This window comes from Lepeophtheirus salmonis, chromosome 5 (genome assembly GCF_016086655.4).
Source record: "Lepeophtheirus salmonis chromosome 5, UVic_Lsal_1.4, whole genome shotgun sequence".
NCBI classification, from domain to species: Eukaryota; Metazoa; Arthropoda; class Copepoda; order Siphonostomatoida; family Caligidae; genus Lepeophtheirus; species Lepeophtheirus salmonis.
In genome coordinates this window covers 50,437,990-50,448,962 of record NC_052135.2, presented here as the reverse complement: position 1 = coordinate 50,448,962, position 10,973 = coordinate 50,437,990, and the positions used below count along the sequence as shown (strand labels likewise).

The 10,973-nt window shown below is 27.5% G+C and overlaps 1 protein-coding gene across 1 annotated transcript in view; it reads left to right on the top strand.

Moving 5' to 3' along the window:
- The first annotated feature begins 413 nt into the window (after positions 1–413).
- LOC121118656 (uncharacterized) overlaps positions 414–10,973 on the top strand; it is a 217,862-nt gene continuing 207,302 nt past the window's right edge. Inside the window, exon 1 of the mRNA XM_040713246.2 lies at positions 414–840. Coding sequence (XP_040569180.2) covers positions 795–840 — 46 coding nt within the window. The 5' untranslated portion in view covers positions 414–794. The remainder of the gene's footprint in view (positions 841–10,973) is intronic.

Genomic DNA, 10,973 nt, shown 5'->3' with positions numbered 1-10,973 from the left:
ACGGATTTACAGTCTTATGAGAGTAAATAAAATAAAACATAAAGTTAATAAATAAAATGTCATAACAACAAAGTTGCTCTCATCTTAAATATTCTTCAAATTTTTTTGGTTACCACGTAATTTTTTTTTCTTTATTTTTTTACATAGCAAAATCCAAACGATTTACATCCGTATTCATAAATCAAAATTAAATCCAGAGAGAAATTCGACTGAGAATTAAAAAAAAATCATTAAACTATATATAGTCCTATAAATAATACTATATTATAGAAATTACGTTGCGCTCACCCTTGAAGACGTAGAGGGGGAGGCAAGGGGGTACGGTACAATTAATGGAACGTATATGAAGACGAAAAAAAAAACACTATGTATATAATACTATAAATACAAGGGGAAGCGCCTTCTGAGAGAGCAAAAACGTTGTGTGTGTGAGTGTTCATAGAGGGATTAGTTATTATAATGTTAAATGTAGTAGTTATTCAAGAGGAAAAATAAATAAATAAGCAACAACAGTTGAGGCTCTAATCTCCTTCAGTACAGTTGTTCTTCTTGTGAGCGCGTGTTTTGACAATTAAAAATTATTATTAATATATATATGTTACTAATAAGAAGACATAAATGAATGTTTAAAATATTAAATATGAAAATCAAGTTGAAACATCCATGCTGTCTTCTTGCCCTCTCTCTCATCATCAAATATTATTGCTGATATACCATTGAGAAGAGTATTTTTTAATAAAAAAAAGTATCCGCTAGAGGAAACGTTCAGTTGAGACACATCAATAATAATAAAAATGGACAAAATCTGGATACTCATTTCATTTTATCTAACTATCACAAGTAAGAGACAATTTTCATATGTAATTTGACCAAACAGAATTTCCTTTACATTTGCGATACGTCAACACCAAAGCAATCTCTGAAAAAAAAATATCGAATGACATTTTTTTAAATATGGGGGTAGTGAGTCCTATAACTACGCGGGCGACCGGTATAGGGTAGGGGTGCCAGACACTCTAATTATAATTTTGACGTCAAGTTTGTCAAAAACAGCATTTCTTTGTCAAAAAATGAATATTTTGTTGTCACAATTTCGAATTAGTAATATTCATACTTGTCATTATTTTCTAACAAAAGGCCCCACACTTACCTTATTAATATTTTTGTGGTCAATTTTTTTCAAAAAAACAGTGTTTCTTTGCATATAAAAAAGTGAATATTTGTTGTAAAAATATTTATTATTTTTCTCATCATTTGAAAATAGTAATATTCATTATGGTCATGCCTTTTTAAAAATATGACATTTTATACAAATCATATTTTTGATATGATTGTTGAACTTGGCTAAGACTCCATTATAATAGAAGGTTGTGCCAACTTGTACGTAGCTCAATTTATAAGGTCTTCAAAGTCGAACAAAGGGATCCCTATAATCTAATCTTGTGACTAGAGCCTAGTTGGAACTCTTGAAGCCCTTTTTGATCAACTGACGGGACTGTTCTTTGGCCGTTGAAATCTCAACCCCACAAGAAAAATCTTAATAACACCCCTGTGGGTAGTTAACAAAAAAAAAAAAACAATCCTTAAAAAAAATCAAAAATTAGAGAAATGGCGAATATAATTTTATACACCCAATACATATATAGCCGATATTTCATACACATATTTTGGTCAATCATAATTGTTTTCAAATTTTGGGGATACTCAAGACTGTGAACTATTGTTCAAAACCGTCATCTGGCTTATGAAACTTTATAAGAAATATGTGATTTTAAATAAAATCCATCAATTTATAATTATTTCATTGACACGTTGATTTTTTGGTACTTTAGTTACATTTTGCAACGGTGCTTCAAAAGGGTTTATTAGAGTAACTTTTTAACTTAAAAATTGACGATAATCTGACTCAATTTTGTGGAAAATTAATCCAGTTTGATTATGTATTGATGTGGGTATCTTGTCAACAACTGTCTAATATTACATTGGCATTGTTTGTGTAATTACGGAGCTTATATTCAAATTTATCCTCTTGGGACAGATAACCACAGGTATTATTAAGATTTCCAACTAAGTAACGCCATTATTTAAATCAAATAATTTTGGGACAGAATATAACGAAATTTGTTTTGGATCACCTTTTAATAAAAATAAATTCAGTTTGAGAACCACTCGTCTAATGTCTTCATATTTAATAATAACATCAGTTTACCAAACTTCAACTTTATTTTGCCTTTTGATTGGGATGCTGTGTTTCTAATTGGTTTTACGGCAAGAAACATGAAAATGACCTTCATAACCCAAAATTACTATTTTTTTTTGTCACCAAAGTGATTTAAAAAATATATATTTCACAACATTCACATGGTTTAAGTTAGTTTTTTGCCTTGAACGATCTAAATAAATAAAAAAGCAAAAATTATATTTTGCAAATATATGTTTCTAGATTCCAAAATATTAAGATTATTATAATATTGTTTTCTGAATATGAAGAAATGTCTAGTAAATGCAAAAAAACAACAACGAAACATTCCCCTTTATTTAAAAATCTAATGAATTCCTCAATTTTGATCCTAACAGCAAAAATTATAAAATGCCAAAAAGTCCAAAAGTACCACTTCATAATAAAAAAATCATTTTAATATTTAAAAATTTATTTAAGATTTGTTACTTGAAAAAATATTTTTGTATATTTATTAAGCTATGTAAGCTTATTTATAGTATTTAAAATGTTGCTTTCAGTAAACAACAAAAACACACATTTTGGGCTATAAAAATTATATATATAGTATATTTATCGAGGTTAAAGCAAAAAAGAACACGACATCTCAATCCAAGTACAAAAGTTTGTAGACTACTGTAATCTATTTGGCTAAAACATTAATTTTCAAATAATTTCACTTTTTTCGTTCATTCTAACCAGCTGTCCTCTAATATTAATTCACAGTGTTGCTGAAAAATTTATCAGTTTATGAATATAAATGGAAAATAATTATTAATTTGTTGATGAAAGTCATTTTTTGAAAAATTATCATTGCTTGCTTTTTTGTTGACGGGTAATATTTAATGTAAAATATTTTTAAGTTAGTAAAAAAAAATTTATTAATTTAAATTAGATTAGTATTGTGAAAAGATTAATATATCAATAATTGATGTAATAATCGTAATGGTTTGTTAATTCTTTGCAAATTTAAAAAAATAATATTTTTTTATAATTTTTTTAGGAATTACGTGAGGTTATAATATAATATAAAACCATGAAATAAATATTTTCAAACTTTTTAGCTAATCAAAATTAAAAGCTATATTCATTATCCATTAATATTGGTAATCTTTAAAGTAATTTTTTTTGTTCCGTTAGTTGACTAAAGAAAAATAAAATATGTTTTAAATGTATTTAAAGTTTTTTTTTGGCTACAAGACGTCCATTTTTGTAAAAAAATATTTTTATCTTCCAAACCAGGTAACTTTAAAAGTTTAATTAAAAATATTTCTGGGTGTAAATTAGTAAATTGAAAATCATAGTTATGAAGGGATCAATTAGGATTTCTAATTTAATTAACTATGTTTAAAAATATTAATCATAATTAGTAAAAAAATTTCAATACATGCTAAAATTTGGAATCTTTTATTCAAATTTATTATTCAAACTTTTATTTAAAACAGCATGCTTAGTTTATTATTAAATTTTATTCATATTTTTAGCTTTTAAAATAAATGATATTTCCTTGCTTTTGCCAATATATCTACATATAAAGTTGTATGTGAAATTTTTTATTCTATCCCATCCAAAAAAAAAAAAAATTATAAAATCCCTGAATACAAGGTATACATTTATTGCAGGAATATGTTTGAAATATTATTTAAAAAAAGTATTCAGACTCCCGCATACTTGAGTGATTTAAATTGAAGTCTGTTTAAATGCAGTAACGTAATGAGTTCTTATTTCTTATCAAAAAATTACTGTTATATTGTTAATGTTACTCCTTTGAAAAAATCAGTTATGAAGCAATAAATGTGTTACCGATAAAAAGTTAACTTTATTCGAACTTTTCTCATGTATTGATTTGACTTTTCATTTACATTACGAAGTACCTAATCATTAGTGCTAGATTTGTTTGGAAAATTTAAACTAGTTTGAGACTATTATAATTTTTTTGGACCAAATTAACACGATCTTTTGAAGAAGTTCGGTATAAATCGGACACATAGTATACCAAAAAAATATATTTTTATTTAACATTAGGCCTAAACCGATTTTACAGATGAATCGTTTATATCGTGATGTGTCTTTCCAAATAATGATTATCTGTACTATGACATCATAAGAAGTGTATAACTGGCTAGACAATTGGCTTACAGAGTGTCTTTGAAAACGATTAAATTGCGTCCAACAGTTTGAGGGGGCAATCTCATCCAAAATATCAGTTCAAATCGATCTAGAAAAAAATCAATTATGTCGTAGACAAGAATAATCGTCTCAACTCCATTCACCACATATTTGCAAATTTTTATGAGTAGTTTTTTATAGTGTTAAAAATTTTAAAGCATATAAAAATGAACAACTTGTTTATATTTCTTACCTAATTTGACATCTTTGGAGAGCTGGTTCAAATAACGATTAGTCACAGGAAAGTTGGAGGTTGGGGGAAAATTCTTTAATAACCAAAGTAGTATTTGGTGTTTGGCAATGAAGCAAGAGAGACCACTGGGCATCATTCTGAAGCTGCAGGATTTTAAGTGTATCTTATGAGCGGATCTCATACGGACTGTCAGCTAATTTTGGAGCAACAATTTTTAGGACACGATTGTGGGAAGGGGGAAGGCAAGGTCAACGCCATTGTTACAAAAACCCATCGATTAATATATGCAAAAAGGACTAAGAAGGACTTAAACCTTACAGTCGTTATCCCCATGATTAATTTACATATCAAAGTCATTAAAAATATGGACTAGTTCTTCAGTTAAATGAAGATTATGCCATTAACGTGATTTCAATTTTTCTTCTATTTAATTTGATTTTTATTATTAATTTGATAATTTTCCTATATTTACCGGTTTTTTTTAAGCTCAAAATTTTATGTTTTATGCAATGTACTAAGCTTTTGGTTTATTGAAAAATGTACATTTGGTTCTGAATAAAATTAAACCATGTGGTAAAGAAACAAACAAACATTACTTGAATGTTATATTTAAGAAAGATAATTTAAAAAGGTTATATTTATAATGACTCAAAAACAAATGTATCTAATCTAAAGTCACCCATTCATAGGGGTGTAAATCGTATTTTTTGTATATAAAAAAAAGAAACAGAAAATTAACATAGAAACCCTGACAATTTGAATAATGTTGTTAAAAAAGTAGTTTCGTTGTCATGACGCATCATTAGATTATCTGCAAGCTGCTATAAAAGGAAGGAAATAAACACAAATCCCACTCCGTACCTTGCAAATACATTGATAGGAATGATTCCGTTTCGATCCTCTATTTTTCTCTGAGTTTAACAGAGACTTATACTTATAACTCTCCAACAATTCCAAAGTTTTACTCTCAAGTATTCACGAACACACAAATTCCTGGTTACACTTTATACTTAAACTTTCTAATCTCAAGAATTTAGAAAATAAAATAAAACAATGTTTCGGTGGCCAACAAAAAAACAACTTCGCATATTAAAAAATGCTTAAGGTATACAACCATTCTCATTTAAATATTCACGATCAAAGTAATTTTAGGGATGATACTTTTGTAGAGCGGAAGGAAATATAACTGTAATATCTCTTCAGACAAAAATCCTCTTCTTAGGGGTCTTTTTATAATATAACCCCATCTCTCCACCCCAAATTCCTTCTAACTCGTCTTTACGAACAAAAAGTTAATATAAATTGATATGTTAATCAATCAAACCTCATTTATAAAAGGTCACACCAGCCACATACAATACAAGGGAGTCACATGGAGGAAATAAGAAAAAAAATCTTTACCTTTGTTGGTTTTAGTGTTGGGTTGTGGTCTGAAAGTCCTAGACGGATCTGAGACCATTTTTAATGAATTAAACTAATTCATTATTTTAATGAAGTTAGAGTTGTATGGGTCTCAAAGAAAAATTTGGGCTAGATAGATTCTGAAAATGAATTTTGGTTGACGTCATGTTTGTTTTAAAATAGTTAATATTGACTTAAAATGACGTCATATGAAGTCCAATGTGTTGTGTACATCATATTTGTACAACTAATAAATGAAGATATGGCTAAAAATCGATTAATAGACTTAAAACATATTAAATTTAGGACCACGTTCTGAGATTGCAGTATGGACCAAAATATCTGTCCAAATCTGTCACAAAAAAATAACTTGAGCGCTTCGGTCTAGATCGATCCTTAAGAAAAATTAAGTTTGATTCGTTTTTACAAACTTCAAAGACGTCATATTAAGTTAAATGTGTTGCATAAATCATATTTTCACAGCTCATTAATCAGGGTAAGGGAGAAAATCGGTCCATAGATTGAGACAGAAAAAAATCAGCACACGATTTGAAAAATATTAAATTTAGGTCTATTGCCTGAGATCGCAGTTTGTACAAAGTAATGGGAATAAAAAAAAACTTCAGATCGAAGAGAGCAGAAAAAAAATTCGGGTTTGTACCGAGTCTCAACACTATTTGGTATCAAGAAAAAGAATTACGAGTACTTTGGATCCTTCACATATCTTAATGGATTTTGCGCAGCATGAGAGTATTAATCATTTATGTATATGTATGTTTTTTTGGTGCTTGAAGGTACTTGTTTATAAGATAATATCATTTCACTGTTTGTTTCAATCATCTTATGTAATTAAATCATCCCCCCACCCTTCCATAAATGACAGAATAACGTGTTTTCAATGATTTCCTTGAATGGTTCTAATTATACTTCTGTGAGGAACAAACATAAATATACCGACGGATAAAAAAAAAGGAGAAAAATGAATTTTATCTATTATATAATCTGTCTTTTTTTCTCTTTTTTTATTTTGTAAAAAGAACTAAAAGTATTTTGAAATACAAAATAAAACTTTATTACAATGAATCTTAACAAAAATGTACAAGGTGTCAATTTTGACACATGACTTTTTGAATATTGAATTAAGCAGTTTGACTTTTTTTTTGGGTACGGCCTCAATTGTAAACAAGGTTTGTTAACTTTAGAAGTCCGTGTCCGACCCAAATTGCACTTGTGCTCTCTAACTTGAAAAATCAGTTTTATTAACATAATTTAAACTTTATTCTACTAAAACTGCCGTATCCTGATTACATTCTAAATAATTGTTCTTAACGCACTTTTTACTTAAAAAAGTGTCCTTCAGATCAATGACTATTGAGTAGTTGTTTGTATTTCCTTTTTTATTTTGTCCAATACAGTCTTAAGACTGGTCCTATCAGCCTCAAATATAGTATCAGGAATTTTTTTTTGAGATAAATATAATTTTTAATTATTACAAAAGTTAAATACCACCTCTACCCTATATTTTCCTATATCGACGGCCCTGAATTGCAAATTTCATCCTATGAAATAGGCAAATACAAAATTGTTTTTATTTTTGTTATTCTGCATATTATCACTTTTATAAACGAAAAATCTTTCGACTGTTAATACAAGGCAACACAAAACTTAGTATATATTCCATATTAAATTCAAGTAGTACTTAGCAAACTGTTTACCGATTCTGATACTATATCTATAAACGATTCCGATGCCTTATTAATATTATGAATATAAAATCATATAAACAAATAACAAAATGACTTACTTATTTCAATGTTTGACTTTTTATTGCTTTAGGCTTGACGAAAATAAGACATAAATATATCAATCATAGTTATGATTATAACTTGTTGTAAATAATTTGAAATTAAATTTATTTAAACAGTTAGTTCCTCTCTATGCTCAGGAGTCAATTTTTTCCTGTTTGACTCATATATATTTCCCGCACTACTAAATAGACATTCATTTTCCTTTAATGGACCTGAATTTTGTGATGTAAATCCCTAGTTATTGACCTACGTTAGTCTATACCTTGATCCTCACTTTTTTTCATTGGTTGACCATATGAAATAATAAAATGAGATTTTATGGCTTAATAGAGTATACAATTATGTAAGGACAGGTATCAGTGGAATCGATATCATTTTTCTTATTCAGATAAAGGATTCCAATATTTAAAAAAACCCGACTCTTGCCTATTCCGATGTATTGGTTCACCCAAATCAATATACGTTGGCAATTTCATCTTTAAAATGCATTTTGTCAGGATTGAATGATTGCATATAAAATATAAACAACTTTTTGAATTCTATATACAATTTTTAAAGCAATAATTTTCTTTCAAGTAGGTTCCTTATTTGTTTCATCCTCAAAAATTGGCTTAAGCCTATAAATGGGGTAAAAATACTCAAAAAGTTAAAAAAAATAATCTAAGTATTTATAAAATGAATATGCAATTTAAAAGATTTTTGAAGGACTTACATTTTGTTGATTTATATAATAATAAAAAAAGAAAATTCAAGCATAATCATACTAATGGTTACTTAAACATATTTTAAAGGCCTCACTTTTGAAGGAAAACATTTATAACTGCTTTTATGCTAATTCCTTGAACTTACTTTTCATAAGATAACATGTACGAAAAAAAGTAATTATGTAGGATTTGTGTAAGGAATGTTTTATTGTGCTCAAGACAATAAAAATAACTTTCCTTCATTTCATTGTTCGTTTTCATAGAAAAAATTATTTGTTAGTTTCTTTACCAATATTTTAATCTAGTTAAACGGAAATTAAAGACATTAATTTATATTCTAGATAATATTTCTATGCTATTTAAAAACATGGTTTTATCTTGTTACATTGTACGTATATATTAAACTAAATTTTTTCTCTATTAGGGGTTCTCTCTCGGGATCTTGTGATGTTAGGATTTTACACCAATAAGAAATTAGTAGGAAATGCCTGATTAATTATGATCCAACTTGCGTATTTAACAATTATGCGAATACGACTTCGACTTCCACCCCCTCCATTAAAAATTAGCTCTTTCCACATTTATCTGTTATTGGTTGGATCGGGTTTCATAATTCAAAAAAGCTAGAGTTGATAGCTTATATGTATTTAATGAAGTATCTCAGTGAACATTGCGCTTGGAAAAAATTGTTTTTTTGAACTCCATGTACATAGGTTCGATTGCAGTCGCTCCCAGAAAAGGAAATATACACTATGTGGTACCAGGAAAATTGCCCATGGTGGTACATATAAAATTTTATCCGAAAAAGTCTCCATAACAAAGTAATAATTGAGACATACGGCATTGTTTTTTCATTCTACGAAATTTATTTAAGAATTCAAAATATAATGGTTAAACTTGTCATCTGTGTGAATAAGAATAAAGATATTTTTTTTTGTCAAATGTTAAAAATAAATATGAATTTTAACCATATAATTCAACGATTAATATTTCATATAAAAGTTTCGATGATTTCAGACAATTTCAAGAGTTTCATTGCTTTAATTATAATTAACTTCATATGTTCGAAGCTAAGTAAAAATTAGTTTTTTTGGTGGCAAAATTACCGCTTAGGCTATTCACCTATGAAGGAGCTTCAAGGGGATTTTCTTACGGCGTTATCTCGCCAATACAAAAATATACAGTGTCTTTTGTTGTCAGCTGTCGATGTTTCTATTTTATTCCCCCTAATCAGTGTTCTGAATGTTGCACAATTGAATTAGAATTGGCTCTTCTTAAATTTTGAAAACTTTTAAACAACTATTGAATAATAGTTCCATAGTTGGAAGTTTAGCCAAGAATAGGCTAACTAATTCTTAAATAATTTACTTTTAAGAATTTTTAATGTTTCTTTTCGTATGAAAGGTTACATGATACGATAAAGAAAATGGCGTATCCTAGATTAAAAGGAGCAAATATAATACTATACTATTTATTTATACTTAATTAGTGAAACTAAATTTGACTAATTAAAAAAATGTTAAAAAAAAATATATATATTAATAATCTTAAAATATAAAAGAAATTCTTAAATTTCATTGTACTTATACATCTATCACAAAAATTACAAAATTTCTTTCCGGGATCCAGTTCTATAGTTAATTTTCGGACCCTAATCTCTAAATATGTTTGCAACCATAACATTTTTGTTCTTCGTGTAGAATGGACTAACCAATCAGCTTGAAATTTGTCAAGTGAATACTTAAATGTGTTTTTATTAACCTGTTTAATTTAAACTTGCAAATTTCATTGATATAAATCCTTCAATTAACGCTATTTTTTTAAACTAACGAAACAAAGTTTTTATTTAATTAAGATTATAAATGCTTGTAATTTTAATTCTAATAAATCCTAATTATAAATTCGAATACCCCTTCCCCTCCAGTGTGTTTGTTAGTGGGCAAAATACCATACATCTAAAATGTCATCAATTTTATATTTCAAGCAACTTTAGTTTCTCCGATATTGGATTTTGGGGCTTTTTATGGCCACATAACAGAAAATTTATTTTTTAACTTAAACAGATTATTTTGTTGTAAGTATTCAATAAATTTTGAAAGATCTCTTAGTGGTAAAAATATAATATATTGAAATATTCATCAATGTTTCATAAAAGAAGCTGAGAGTATTTTAAGCAACTTTTGATTCTGCCAATATTTGATTTGGGAATTTTTATCCCCACATAAAAGAACGATTTTTTTGAACTTAGAAGATATAAAAAAAAATTTAAGCTCCAAATAAACTTTTAAAAATACAAACAAGTTCGTATATTACCTCTGTTAGTATTGTTTAAATATGATTCCATGTGATATTAAGCAATATTAGGAATGTGTATGACGTAAAAATTTATTTTTTAAATAATATATAGTCAAATACTGTAAATATTTCTGTAAAGCTTACATAAATTTAACAAAAATCATTCCAATATACACTGCAGTAAT